This window comes from Syngnathoides biaculeatus, chromosome 15, assembly GCF_019802595.1.
Source record: "Syngnathoides biaculeatus isolate LvHL_M chromosome 15, ASM1980259v1, whole genome shotgun sequence".
Classification (NCBI taxonomy): Eukaryota; Metazoa; Chordata; class Actinopteri; order Syngnathiformes; family Syngnathidae; genus Syngnathoides; species Syngnathoides biaculeatus.
Window position 1 is genome coordinate 15,342,665 of NC_084654.1, and position 14,811 is coordinate 15,357,475.

Sequence of the window (14,811 nt, forward strand, 5' to 3'; positions counted from 1 at the left end):
TCCTGTTTTTTTTTTTTTTTTTTTAGTACAATAATGGATAAAGATCGCTTCCGGAATGCTGTTTGTAGAAAGGAAAACAGAAGGTCTGTAATAGAAAACTGATGTATTAGGACACCATACAAATACCCTAAAATATTTTTTTTTAATTTTCAATATTCCACTTCATAAATTGAGGCAATTAAGCCCTTGAGGGACCCGATTAAAGGAATAAGCAGAATAGCACCAATCAGGAATTCTCGTGTATGTAATAATGTACTGAATGTAGATTTGTACATGAACATTCTTGCAGTGTGTTCTCAAAAGTGTTTTTTGTTGTTGTGAACTTTCAAGTTAACAAGGGGGGTCTTCACGTCTTTGTATTCTCCCTCTTGTCTTATTTCAGAATGGCCAGACTCCCCTGATGGTGGCAGCCGAGCAGGGCAATCTGGAAATCGTGCAGGAGCTCATCAAGAGAGGAGCCAACGTTAACTGCGATGATGTCGTAAGCCTGCGCAAGCACTTACACGACCTTGAAATGAATTGAAAGCATTCTGGAGAACGTCTTACACAGTGTGAATGAAGACATCAGTCGAAAAAAACCCGGGATAGCAGATGCTTATGCCACTTTCCACGGGCTATTTTCGAGCGAACCTGAGCTTTAATAACGGCTTTTACAGTCACTTTGATGACATCACTCAAGAGTCCATCTGTCGTGGACGTTTACCTAAATGTACATTTTCCACACACACAGCACCTGTAATTAACATCATCACATATAACTTGCTATTGCGCATTAAAGGAACATTCCAATCACTTTTGTTGCTCTCTTATCAGCATGGGCCGCTTGTCGGTTCTGTACAACCAAGAGCTCAGGCACACACCCATTCAACTCGACATGGAGCTGGATGGTGGTTCCCATGGTAACACTATGCATCTTTGCACAGGACTGCTGGACAGCGCTGATGTCAGCGTCCAAGGAAGGCCACATTCAGGTGGTGGGAGAATTGCTGGACAACGATGCTTACATGGAACATAGAGACATGGTGAGAATATTGATGATGATGACAAATGATGAGTAAAGCTATAGAGGGATGATAATCTCAAAGCAACGGTATAAATAAACGTTTAGAGGAAAACTTTCCAGATGGCCATTTAACTATGAAGTAACAGTCACTGTGATTTGACAGTGGCGATGACGCCCATGCGCTATCACGCTCGCAAATCGTGCACGAAAAATCACGCGCGTAAAATTTGTTACCAGTAGAAAAAATACATATTAAAAGACGTCGCTTATTTTGTGTAGTCTTGACATTAATTTACATGTTTATTTCATAAACATTGGTAACAAGCCTGCTCCTAAACTATCAGTATTTACCCAGAAACAGGAAATGCAAGTTAACCGTACTGAGCATGTACGGAAGTTATGCCGAAAGCGCATGTTCAGACCTGCTTCACGTACTGCGAGCGCATTTACGTCGAAAGTCATCAACATAATGAGCCATGTCAAAGGAAATGCAGTTACACTAGGGGTGCTCAAAGCGTCGATTGCGAGGCAGTTTTGGTTGATCGTGTGACGGCATGCCCCCCCCCCCAAAAAAAAAGACAGACTATTATCCACCTCATCGCTTGATTCAGGTGTGGCTAATAAAAAAGTGCACGCATATAAAGGCGGGTTCTAGCAAGCTGGCCTCCTATTAACGGCAGTCGTTTTCCATTTTAGTTATGTATTTGTTTATGCATCATCCATTTTCTTTGCTGCTTATCCTCACGTGGGTCGCAGGGAGTGCTGGAGTCTATCCCGGCTGTCAACAGGTAGGAGGTGGGGTACACCCTGAACTGAACAAACAGCCGCACTCACAATCACATGTAGGGGCAGTTTACAGTGTCCAATTAATGTTGCATGTTTTTGGGATGTGGGAGGAAACCGGAGCGCTCGGAGAAAACCCACGTAGGCATGGGGAGAACATGCAAACTCCCCACAGGCGGGTCCGGGATTGAACCCTGGACCTCAAAACTGTGAGGCCAATGCTTTATCAGCTGATCCACCATGGCGCTGTATTTGTTTATTTTATTTTTAATTTACAGTTTGTTATATTAATTGAGTAAGTTATTTTAAGGTCTTGAGATTTCATCTTTAATCAGACCTGTAACTTTGTCTGCGGGCATGACTGGTGGACCACACCCGTAACTTTATATCTGCGAGCAGGACTGACCACACCCGTACATTTTTCAAATGTGAGTGACTGAAGTAATTAGTACTTAAGAAAATTTTACAGTGCAATTGGCAAACAACAGAAGTGACCTAAAGACACATATGGGGCAGGTCTAGAATCATGCTGCTCACGCATTAAAAAAGATCAACTGAAACCAAGGGACAGAGGCAAGGAATGATGTTGATGATGATGACGTTGTGCCCTCCCCATCAAAAGACATCAATGCCGTCATATGCAATTTTGTATTTATGTTCATCCTTGAATTGCCTGCTTTCCCTCTGAAAGGCGCTTTAAACGTAAGCATGAGTAATAATGTTTCAAATATGTTTTTCAAGGCTATTTTTTTAACATGTTCTATATTGTTCCTAACTTCTTTATAGTAGGTCGCAGCTTTGAAACAATAGAAAAAAAATTGCGGGTCTGAGGGAGTCAACAATTGAGAACCAGTGGGGTAGAAGGATTGCAACACAATAAGAAAGATGTGTGTACAAAATAATTATAGCAGATGTAACATGTTTTGTGATATTGTCTGCACTTATGGGTGTACAAGCAAATACCACTGATGAAAGGGGAAAATGAACAATAAATATACAGTAGCTAGTGTGATACCGTCTTGTACAAGAAGCAGGAAGTCTCAAATACTGTCTGAGAACATAATGTTGTTAATGAGGACAGATTATTGTTCTGCATATGAATTAATGTATGTCTATCTCAATATGAGGATTATTATTTTTGATATTTTTGTGATATAATAGAAATGTACGTGTAGTATTACAATTTGTAATGTAATAAACGTTCATGTGATGACCTGAGTGCTCGTTAAAACAGAAGATCCATTAGCTACAAAATGAGATTACTACTACCACCAGTAATAATGTGATGGCTCCTTTTTTTTAAATTTTTTTTTTGTTTTATTTTTTTTAAATAACCTCATTTATAGTCAGCTAATGTTACTCATATGAAACAATGATCGGATTTGCTGCTGGGATATAGACCTACCAGAGACGGGAGCAAAAGACAGCGTACAGTCACTTTTGTGTCCAGTTGCATTAATCGTAATTCCCATTAATCACTGACCCCTGGTTTACGACGAGAGGGAAGAGACATGAGCTGAGTCATAACCATGTAAGGCACTTTGCACAGGACACCTTCCATTACAGTGGGATTATTTATAACACCCCCCCCAAAAAAAACACATTACAAAAAAAGGACAATGTGTGATGCGATTGTTCCCTTGGTGCAATGTGTATCACTCCATCCATGAATAGCACATTGTCTCCAGTTGCCACAATAATACAAAGGTTGTTTCTATTTTATTCTGGAGGAATTGGATTTAAACTCACTTTGTTTTCTGTGTTTAAACAAATGGTGTCTGTGCTTGTGTCTTTTAATCAGGGAGGGTGGACTGCTCTCATGTGGGCCGCCTATAAAGGTCGCACAGATGTCGCGCTGCTGCTTCTGAGCAAAGGAGCTAACCCTAACATCACTGGCCAGGTACTAAGACTTGATCCCCTCTTCTGCATTCATTCATCATTGTAATTAGGGGTGTCCCATCCGATCGTTGAGATCGGAAATCGTTTCGATGTCAGCAAAAAATGGTTATTGAACAACACTCTTGGGCGTATGTTCTTCAAACCTTGTGAAAAATGGGTTGCAATAACAGTTTGATTATGACTTTTTTTTTATTTGTCACTGCAAACGTGTATCTGGTGTGTATCACATTGCCTCTCAGAGGCCAAGATGTGTATATTAGGAAAAGGAATTGTCATTAAAACTATGCATCAATCTATTTTATGTACCGCTTATCCTCATCATGGTCGCCAGTGTACTGGAGCCTTTACCAGCGTCCCTTGGGCGAGAGGTGGGGTACACCCTGGACTAGTTGCCAGCCAATCACAGGCCACGTTTAAAACACGCAGTGACATTCACACTCACGGGCAATTTAGGGTTCCCATTCAACCTCCCATGCATATTTTTGGGATGTGGGATGAAACTGGAGTACCCAGAAAAAACACACGTAGCGACGGGGATTACGTGCAAACTCCACACAGGCGTGTCTTAAATTTGAACCCTAGTCCTGAGAAATGTGTAGACCCTAATTGCATCAAGAAGTTCAAAAGTGTACAGTCATATATGGAGAGAAAGCAAATGATGTTCTCACCATATTGTGGCAGTAGAAAAATGAATTAAATCTTATTATCTTTATCATGTGTATGTATGCGTGTATATAAATGTTGTGTATAGTCTATATGCATGTGTGAATGTGTGTGTATCTGTTTGTAGTAAATGAGTGTATCTATCTATCTATCTATCTATCTATCTATCTATCTATCTATCTATCTATCTATCTATCTATCTATCTATCTATCTATCTATCTATCTATCTATCTATCTATCTATCTATCTATCTATCTATCTATCTATCTATCTATCTATCTATCTATCTATCTATCTATCTATCTATCTATTAATCTAATCTAATCTATCCATCCATCCATCCATAGTGGCTAATGGCTTGAAGCCGACTTGATGTCATCATTTTTGTCTTTCCCAACAGTACAGCGTCTACCCCATAATTTGGGCGGCAGGTCGAGGCCATGCTGAGATCGTTCATCTCCTGTTGCAGCACGGGGCGAAGGTGAACTGCTCGGACAAGGTAATGACCCACTAGCAAAAAAAAAAAAAAAAATTACTTTTATGTAACTGTCAGGATAACGTTATTAAAAATGCACTCTTACATCATGTAAATCCTTTTGTCTTTATATACTTGTATACAATAACGTATTTTTTCCCCTGTAATACTGTACATTTAATTTTCCCATGTTTGTATAGCTATGTAACTATTTTATCGTGCTCTTCCTTTGCAGTACGGCACCACCCCACTGATCTGGGCTGCCAGGAAGGGTCACTATGACAGCGTGATGCACCTCCTGGCCAATGGCGCCGATGTGGATCACGAAGGCGCTGTAAGCAGATTATATATATTTTATGACCGGTCAAATATGACTGCATTACGGCTGCTGTTAAAAGTTCAAACGTCAGTTTGTATTGTGCATAGAGTCTCAATATAAGACAAACACACACACCATTATTTCTACCCAATTCCACCAGACCAGATTTTTCAATGGAAAATAATATAAATCTTTTTTTTAAAAGCCATTTCAAGTCATAACTGTCATAGAAGTCTAAACTGAAGTTAACCACTGTAGAATGGGTGGGGAAAAAAGGGAAATTTTGGTGCATTTCGGCGATACACACGCTGCCCGCTTCACTTTTTAGCCACAAGTCCCTAAAGTTTTTGTTGTGGAAACTCACATAATACAAAATGGCGTTTTTGATTTTGAAGAAGTTCAGAGAGCAAATAATGTTGTTTAGTTGTATGTTTTGTAATAATTAAACTCATTTGATATGGAATTAATTGTATTGGTCATATTGCACAGACATTTTACTGTGCCACAGCGAGTTCCATTTCTGAGTCTTTGATTCTTATCACGTTTTCCCCTTTGCTATTACTTGTTACCCTTCTGTGGTGGCACTGCAAAAGCAAAAATAAACTATATTTATGGAGTTAAGCCCTTCGATGCTCACTGAGGGGAACTGTCATGATTTTCTGACTTTTCCCTCAAAGTGATGCATCATGAAGTTTGACTTTTTATACAAATTTGATGATCGGGACATTTGATTTTGGAGGTTTCACTGACTTCAGTAGGGCACCCGAAATACAAGAAAGATCCCAGTATAAAGCAGTTCAGCTCTATTTTAACAATGGACAAGATACAAGATCAGTGTTAAACCTATTGTTATATTAATCCGTCATTTATATCTATGGTGCCACTGCATGTGTTTGGTTGTTCTTAAAACTGTCATCAAGCCTATGAGACATACACTTATTATTGTCCAGCCAGTTTAATTAGCACACAACCTCGTTATAACACTTGTATCTGTTTCTATTTCAGAACTCCAATACAGCTTTGATTGTGGCAGTGAAAGGCGGCTACACTGAAGTCGTCAAGGAGCTGCTGAAGAGGAACCCCAATGTCAATATGACAGACAAGGATGGCAACACAGCCCTGGCCATCGCTGCTAAAGAGGGACACACAGAGATTGTACAAGACCTGCTGGATGCCGGAACCTATGTTAACATCCCAGATAGGGTGAGACCCTTTGGACATTGTTTTTCAGACGTCCACATGAAAAAACAAATGGAATTCCCTTCCTGCTGTTTCCTCTCTCCAGAGTGGCGAGACCATGCTGATAGGAGCAGTGCGAGGAGGTCACGTGGAAATAGTGCGAGCTCTGCTGAACAAATATGCAGATATTGATGTCAGGGGCCAGGTAAGAACTCATCTCCGAATCCTTGTTGATCTTAACAAGCAAGCAGGAGGCCTTTTTGTGTTCCTTGCAACTCAATTCCCCTTGCTTTACTCTCAATATAACTTTAATCTTGGGCTCAGAGTTTATGGAAATGTTTGGGCTTCCAAAACAGACACATTTTGGAGGTACTGAAACAAAAACCTGCGACTCTGTTGGATTTTCAGAAAGATTGTGAGTCATAATTTTCAAAGAACTTACCGCTAATCTGCATTTTACTACATTTTCCTACTACTTTACAGCTGGAATTCATCGCTAGTACGTTTTGTGTTTTGCCGCTACAGTGGTAAATTGACTCCCGATTTTCTTTTTTTCTTTCTCCCCACCTCAGGACGGAAAGACAGCTCTCTACTGGGCAGTGGAGAAAGGTAACGCCACCATGGTGAGAGACATCCTGCAGTGTAACCCTGACACGGAGAGCTGCACCAAGGTATAACGTTCCATTGGAATAGACCGTGTTCTCTCTCTTGTACTTTGCACACGTTCACTTTTTTTCTGTGAAATTATTGTCCCATGTATTGTATAAAATTGTTTAAAATGACCTATATGTGTATTCTTGCTTTTCAGGAGGGAGAAACTCCTCTTATCAAAGCCACAAAAATGAGGAACATAGAGATTGTGGAGCTGCTGCTGGATAAAGGCGCAAAGGTTTCAGCTGTGGAAAAGGTCAAGACTCTTTTTAACTTTTTAATGACATTGTCATTTTTCGTTCTTCAACTCATTCGACTTCCTTTTGACTGAACAGAAAGGCGATACACCCCTCCACATTGCCATCAGAGGGAGGAGCCGAAAGTTAGCTGAACTCCTGCTAAGGAACCCTAAAGATGGCCGCCTCCTTTACCGCCCAAACAAGGCCGGAGAGACACCATACAACATTGATTGCACCCACCAGAAAAGCATACTCACCCAAATATTTGGCGCCAGTATGAGTCTTTGCTTGTTGTTGGTAAGGATTCCTTTGGAATCACCTGAACCATTCATGATTTTTATTGTTTCTCTTTCAGAACACCTCTCCCCAACTGAATCAGATGGGGACATGTTGGGTTATGACTTGTACAGCAGTGCTCTTGCAGACATTCTCAGCGAGCCCACCATGCAACCACCCATCTGTGTTGGTCTGTATGCACAGTGGGGCAGTGGGAAATCTTTTCTTCTGAAGAAACTGGAGGGTCGGTACTCACACAGCGTGCAAAATCTATTCGGGACGTATAAGAAGTATGTTAATAGGATGCTTATATCCTCTCCGCTTGTCTCTTAGATGAAATGAAGACCTTTGCAGGGCAGCAGATCGAGCCGCTGTTCCACTTTTCCTGGCTGGTGGTCTTCCTCACCCTCCTGCTGTGTGGTTCAGTGGCCATGATACTTGGCTTTACTGTTGATCCCAAGCTGGCTATCGCAGTTTCCCTTAGCTTCCTCGCTTTGATTTACATCTTCTTTGGTAAAAATGGCAGACTTTATTCACAGTCTCAAATCATTTGTTACGTGCTTACTAATTCCTGGAAGCGTTCCAACTACAGTGGATCCCCACATATTTGTGGTTGAGCACGATTTCTTCTTTGAACCTATGCTACTGTTATTTGTGGAAAACTGTGACTATTTATGTGTTTTTACTTTTAATATTTAATCATAATTTTTTTAAGGGCAATATAGTGCGCACAACCTGTTTGTAAGCGTTTTGAAATTTTATAAGTGATCTTCCCAAGTGTTTTTGTATTATAGTTTGTGGTATAGCTTTATGGTTTTAACTATTACTTTAGACAATTGTAATTACTCTTTCAGCAAACCCCGATAGTTACGGAAATTTCCTACAGGCTTATGCGGCCTTCATCTGTCCCTATTTGTGAGGGTATATTGTACTGTAATAGGAAAAACATGTCTTCAAACCTGTGGCCCACTAGAGGGCGACATTGCACAACCAATGAAAAAAGAGGTTTGAAAAGAAATCATGAAATGAGGAAAACAAACTGAAGTCAGGTGGCTAGTAGAATCTACTTTATCTGCCTATATGTACCAATGTCAAAATAATTGAATTACATATCTTGGGCTGTTTTGTCTTAATTTCAGTTTTGGTGTACTTTGGAAGCCGACGTGAGAGAGAGAGCTGGAACTGGGCGTGGGTCATCAGCACTCGCCTTGCCCGGCAAATTGGCTACCTGGAGCTCCTCCTCAAACTCATGTTTGTCAATCCCCCTGAACTTCCTGAACAAACCACCCGAGCACTGCCTGTCAGGTGACAGTGAAAAACAAAACTCTAATCCAAATGATCTGTTTTCTCTGAGGTTTTGCATGTTAAAATAGATAGCTTTCCTCTCTCATTCGTGGCAGGTTCCTGTTCACGGATTACAATCGGCTGTCCAGCGTGGGAGGGGAGACCTCCATGGCAGAAATGATTGCCACGCTCTCAGATGCTTGTGAAAGGGAGTTTGGTTTTATGGCCACCAGGCTGTTCAGGGTTTTCAAGAATGACGAGGTCCAAGGTGACTTTGCTATCTTTCAACTATAAGGCCAGCTTTTAGAAAGTCACAGTTGAGCAGTGGATTTTACATTTAAAATTTCCAGATTTCATTTGGATGCCATGTCTTTGTTATTTTGAGCTGTTTGTTTGAATACTGGCAGTTGCATGCCAGACTTACTCCTAGTGTGGTCTATTAAACGGCAATAAATCAATTAGGGCCTCACACAATTGATATTTACTTTTATCTTTGCATCATTAAGCAGTTAAGGAAGCTATTTTATTAAGGACAATACCAACACGGTTATGTACTTCTTACTCTCACACCTATCAGGTAAAAAGTGGAAGAAGACATGCTGCATGCCATCCTTTGTGCTGTTTGCCCTGACGTTTTGCTGCCTCATTGCTGGTTTAGCCTTACTAGCAATATTTAAGGTGGGTTAAAAAGAAGAGATAGTGCTAGAATATTGTACAAAGCACATGGCTGGATACGTTGGATTTTTAGACTAATATGCACTTTCTTGTCCAGGTGAACCCTGAGAATCTGACAGTGAATGCGGTGCTTATCGCCATGGCCAGCGTGGTGGGCCTGGCCTTGCTGCTTAACTGCAAGACCTGGTGGCAGGTGGGAGACTCTGTCCTTAACTCGCAGAGGAAACGCCTGCACAGGGCTGCCAACAACCTCCACCAGCTCAAAAGTGAAGGCTTTATGAAGGTGGGTTAAACAGATCACATGATCACATTGGAGATTCACTGGATTCCTCGGGATCTTAAAAACAGATGCGCATTTTTGACAAATTTACCAAAAAGGTCAAATTATTTGGTTTTACTTAGTCAATGTTTTGAAGCCTGTATTTATTCTTGTCACGGCAGGTTCTGAAGCATGAGGTAGAACTGATGTCAAAGATGGCCAAGACCATTGATGGCTTTACCCAGAACCAGACTCGAATGGCTGTCATCATAGATGGCCTGGATGCTTGTGAGCAGGACAAAGTTCTGCAGATGCTGGACACGGTTTGTAGTTGTGATGGTGGTTGTCACTGTTGAAGTTCAAGAATAGTTGTTCCCATGATCCTGATTTTCTCTCTTTGAGCACATCCAGACACACCGGAGGTATACAAATGCCCTGTTGTTCCCAGCTGCCGTAGCTTCCCTTTAAGTCTGACTTCTTACTCCCAGTTGCTGTAATACAATTATTCCACCTTTAGCCAAATGTTATTATTTTGTGGAGTGATCCCAAAGTAGATTGCAACCTCTTGCGTTGTAATGTAATTTTTTCATCTGTGGCTGAAGTAAGCGCATGCATTCTGCTGAGTTCACGTGATCTTGCTGACAGCTGCTGCTGAGATGGTAGTTCATCCTGCTGCGCGGAGTGCGTGCGGCTAAATGGTCAAGGGTTAACAAACCGTGGAAACATGCCACACAAATCCATGTCCCGTGACTCTTGGACACTGACTGCCCTTTAGTTAGCACCGTGGAAAATCCCCAACAAGTTGTGTTGCAGATATACGATTTGTGACACTCTGGGCACTCTGTGTTCCTCTTTGATTAAATTTAACTTTTTTCAAACAAATTTACACAGGACTCTTGGTGTGCTAAAAGTGTTCACCCCTCTTAAAAATCTAATTTTATAACAACACGCTTAATGCAATGATAAGTTGTTGACCATATCAAGTACGTTAGTGGGGTGGGGTGTGTGGATTGTGTTAAAGTTGAATAAACTTTGGATTTTATTCAAGAAAATGCTGGCTAAAACTAATGACACCTAACGACATAGACTACAAAAAGAGAGATAAATGAAAAGTGAGGCCAATGCAGATGTGACCTTCAATAGACACTGAGCCAAAACAATATGATTGTATGCTGCAGAAAGATACCTGATGAATCAACAGAGGGTCTTTATCAATGTGATTTATTGTTCGCATATTTGTAGCGGAACTACGTAAGGCGTCAGGCTCATATCCATATTGTATTTTCCATCTGATAAATCACTCTATCACATGCTTTTTAAGTACATCATCTCAATTTATTGAAATATAGTTAACGCCCTAACTCAAGCGTTGTAGACTGCAGCCAGGTTGGCATTACAAATGAGAAATAATTCTCAATTGCCTCAGCTGGATGACGGAATAAGGTTTTTATAGGTATTAAAAGTATTGAAAATATTCATTAAGGTATAAAGTAAGACACCAAAAGCTTGAAATACCAGGATTATTTTTAAGATCCAATAGCTGTCAGTAATAAGGAACATCAGGCTCATTTGCTAAAGACACCCTGAACTACTAACCCAATTCCAATGAAGCTTGGATGCTCTGTTAAACAAATGAAAACAGAATACAATGTTTTGCAAGCTATGTTCAACCTATAGTTAATTGAATACTCTACAAAGACAATATTTTTAATGTTCAAACTCATAAACCAGCACTGCATCAAAAGCTGACATCAATGTCTAAACTTTAGACATTGTGCAACTTAAGTGCAATTTAAAACTCTACTATGCAAAGCAAAAGCCGTTCATCAACAACATTCAGAAATGCTGCCGGCCTCTTTCGGCCCGAGCTCATCCAAGATGGATTGAGCCAAAGCTGAAAAGTAGTTTGTGGTCCAATGAGTCCACCTTCCAAGTTGCTTTGGGAAATTGTGTTCTGTGAGCTAAAGGAGGAATAGAACCATCCAGACCGTTATTGACACAAAATTCAAAAGCAAGCATCTGTGATCGTATGTGTAACTTACACATCTGTAAAATCACCATTAATTCTAAAAGATACATACAGGTTTTGGAAAAACATATGCTGATATACAACGAACGTCTTTTTCAGGGATTTTCCTTATTTCAGCATAACAATGCCAAGTGACATTCTGCACGTGTTATAACAGTGTGGCTTCGTAGTAAAAAAGTGCGGTTACTTGACTGACCTGCCTGCACTCCAAAACTGTCTCCCATTGAAGATGTGTGGCGCATTATGAAGCATAAAATAGGACAAGTGAGACCCCAGACTGTTGAACAGTTGAAGCTGTACATCAAGCAAGAATGGGAAGGAATTCCACCTACAGAGCTTCAACAATTAGTATCCTCAGTTCCCAAACATTTATTGAGTGTTGTCAAATGAAAAGGTAAGGTAACACAGTGGTAAATATCAGCCTGTCACAGCTTTTTGGGAACACGTTAGAGTTCAAATTCCAAGTTAATGATTATTTGCGAAACACAAAGTTTATCACTTTGAACATTAAACATCATGTATTTTTAGTGTGTTGAATTAAATATAGGTTGAACATAATTGGCAAATTTTGTTTCACACAACGTAACGGAATTGAGTTTGGAATAAGTGAGATGAAATAAGTGAGATGGAAACAAAAACCACATGGGCCACAAGAACTTTTTACTACCAGAATTTCCTGTTACTGGGAACGCAAAGTTGCTTTGGTGATTGGTGGAAAAACCCCGAATGTGCTTTAGGGCGTGCTGAACTTGTTATTCACAATTTGCCTCTACTGGTACTTGTCAGTTGGCTTCACATGCTCATTCAAATATTTGTTGGTTTAAAAAAAAATCCAACATTTTATGTGAAGAACAGATAAACATAATCCAACTGGTTAAGTTTTTACGTTGTTTTTGCCTGACATCTTTTATGACTGCTTCTCCTGCTAGGTGCGCGTTCTCTTCTCTAAAGGGCCCTTCATCTCCATCTTTGCCAGCGACCCTCATATCATCATTAAAGCCATCAACCAAAACCTCAACAGTGTGTTAAGAGACTCCAACATCAATGGCCATGACTACATGAGGAACATTGTCCACCTGCCGGTGTTCCTCAACAGCAGAGGTCTCAGCACAGCCAGGAAGCTCTGCATGGCGGCACCCAGTAACGGTGACAGCTTGACTGCGGAAGGTACGGCAAATTGCATCTGAGGACCTTTTGTGGAAAATAATATTTCACCTCATACTTAGGCTATTCTGTCTTAACTAAGCTTTGTTGCATGAACTGATGAAGCCTGCTCGGGAGAGAGGCGACACATCTTCTAAGATTAGTCCAGTTACGAGCGTGTCAATGCCGTGAGAATTTACCTCATTCTTTTTTTTCCCTGTTTTTCAACCACAGGTTGGAATGATGATGTTGACAGGAAGATGTCTCAGAATAGCCTGGCTCCAGACCAAGCCAAGTTTGGCAGCAAGAATGCTCTTAACCGCAGGGTAAAGATTTTTTATTTTTTTTTTAATCATAGAGAGTAAAGCCCCTGAAGTCGAACACAAACTACAGTGAAGAAAATAAGTATTTGAACTTGCAATATAGCAGGGTGTTCTAATACTTATTTTCTTCACTGTATTTCAGGACACTGGTTGATGTATAATTTGATTAGGTTTTGAATCCATTTCTCACGTACATAATAATGGAAGGCCACAATAAAACATTAACCACACAAGCAACATTTTAGATATTTACACATTTTTAATTATTATAAATTATACAAACACAATAGACATTAATAGGCAAAATCAAAAAGTTTTTACTTTGATTACAAGTGACAATATTACTACTTCGAAGATGAGTCGCTTGATAAAGATAATTAATTTTCTCATGGTAAGTCAACTATATTGTTCAATTCGTCTCAAGGGTCTTTACATATGGAGCAGGTCTGAAACAGAACTATGGTTATGACACATTTACAAACTAACAAACCACACATGAGTAAGCTCTAGGTGATAGAGGCAAGGAGAAACTCCCTCTTCGTAAGAAACCTCAAACAAACCCAAGACTCAGAGTAGGGTTGCCATCTTCCTCAACTGGTTGCGTTGAAAGTGAGAGAGTGATTAAGTTGTAAGGAAGTTGTGGGCACATCATGAATTTTAGTTACGATACTGATGGTAATTAGAAAGTATCAATGGTATTACTACTATACTGCTATATTAAACTGAATTAATTCATGTTCGTGTTACAGTTGTGTCCTGGATGTCCGTTAGCACCGACATCTACATGTGAAAGGAGAAAAGGAGCAACAAAACGAGTTGCTATGTTGTTGCCAGTGGCACAGGAAGCTATTCCATTTTCCAAACTTTCATAGTTAAAATATTGTCAACTTTATTGAATTTAACAGCCAAGTGAGCCTTTTTTCTCAGGTCAGCAAGATCATTTTTTTTTTTTAATATTCTGGAATTGGAATATGGGAATTGTAACCATAGGTGGGTAGAGTAGCCAAATAGAACAATATGATTTTAGTAAAAGTAAAAAGTAGTCATCCAAATATTTACTCGAGTCAGAGTAAAATCTACTCATCAATGGGGAAAAAAAACCTACTCAAGTAAAAATGTAATTTCTGGGTAACTTCAGATTTTCTTTTTTAAATCAGCACATAAGAAAAATTCTGGGAGGCGACACCCCCCCACCACCATTAAATTTTTTTAACAGCCCAAAAAACAAAAACGCATACACTGAACCTTCTCAAGTTAAAAGTGGGCTGATATATCCAAGTTTGGGCAGTCACAATTTAAGTGCTGCATGATAAATCTATTGTTTTTTTGGAGTCTGTAAAATAAAGAGTCGAACGACTGCCCCCCACCCCCGCAACACGCACACACAAAATGAATCATTTTGATTGGCTCGCAAAGGCTCTGTGTGCAGCCATGTGACTGCCTTTTTTAATTGGTGAAAAATTTGTCATTTTAATTGACTCATGAAGGCTACGTGCACGCTCATGGGACTGCTTTGTGTCGTCTGATTGGTGAATGCGAGTGAAATGACATTAGTGATCGAGTTTGTTTGGTGTAACGGGAACCCAACGTCAAGATGGAGTCTAAAAATA

At 40.1% G+C, this 14,811-nt stretch overlaps 1 protein-coding gene across 12 annotated transcripts in view; it reads left to right on the forward strand.

Moving 5' to 3' along the window:
* Positions 1-14,811, forward strand: part of kidins220a (kinase D-interacting substrate 220a) — a 55,741-nt gene that overhangs the window by 4,985 nt on the left and 35,945 nt on the right. For all 12 annotated transcript variants that reach the window (XM_061844059.1, XM_061844058.1, XM_061844065.1 and 9 more), the window contains exons 3-21: positions 383-481; positions 924-1,022; positions 3,588-3,686; positions 4,750-4,848; positions 5,060-5,158; positions 6,149-6,346; positions 6,429-6,527; positions 6,895-6,993; positions 7,131-7,229; positions 7,309-7,486; positions 7,568-7,732; positions 7,822-8,001; positions 8,628-8,793; positions 8,889-9,040; positions 9,350-9,450; positions 9,545-9,730; positions 9,889-10,029; positions 12,665-12,902; positions 13,113-13,204. In XM_061844059.1, the coding sequence (XP_061700043.1) occupies positions 383-481; positions 924-1,022; positions 3,588-3,686; positions 4,750-4,848; positions 5,060-5,158; positions 6,149-6,346; positions 6,429-6,527; positions 6,895-6,993; positions 7,131-7,229; positions 7,309-7,486; positions 7,568-7,732; positions 7,822-8,001; positions 8,628-8,793; positions 8,889-9,040; positions 9,350-9,450; positions 9,545-9,730; positions 9,889-10,029; positions 12,665-12,902; positions 13,113-13,204 (2,589 nt within the window). The remainder of the gene's footprint in view (positions 1-382; positions 482-923; positions 1,023-3,587; positions 3,687-4,749; positions 4,849-5,059; positions 5,159-6,148; positions 6,347-6,428; positions 6,528-6,894; positions 6,994-7,130; positions 7,230-7,308; positions 7,487-7,567; positions 7,733-7,821; positions 8,002-8,627; positions 8,794-8,888; positions 9,041-9,349; positions 9,451-9,544; positions 9,731-9,888; positions 10,030-12,664; positions 12,903-13,112; positions 13,205-14,811) is intronic.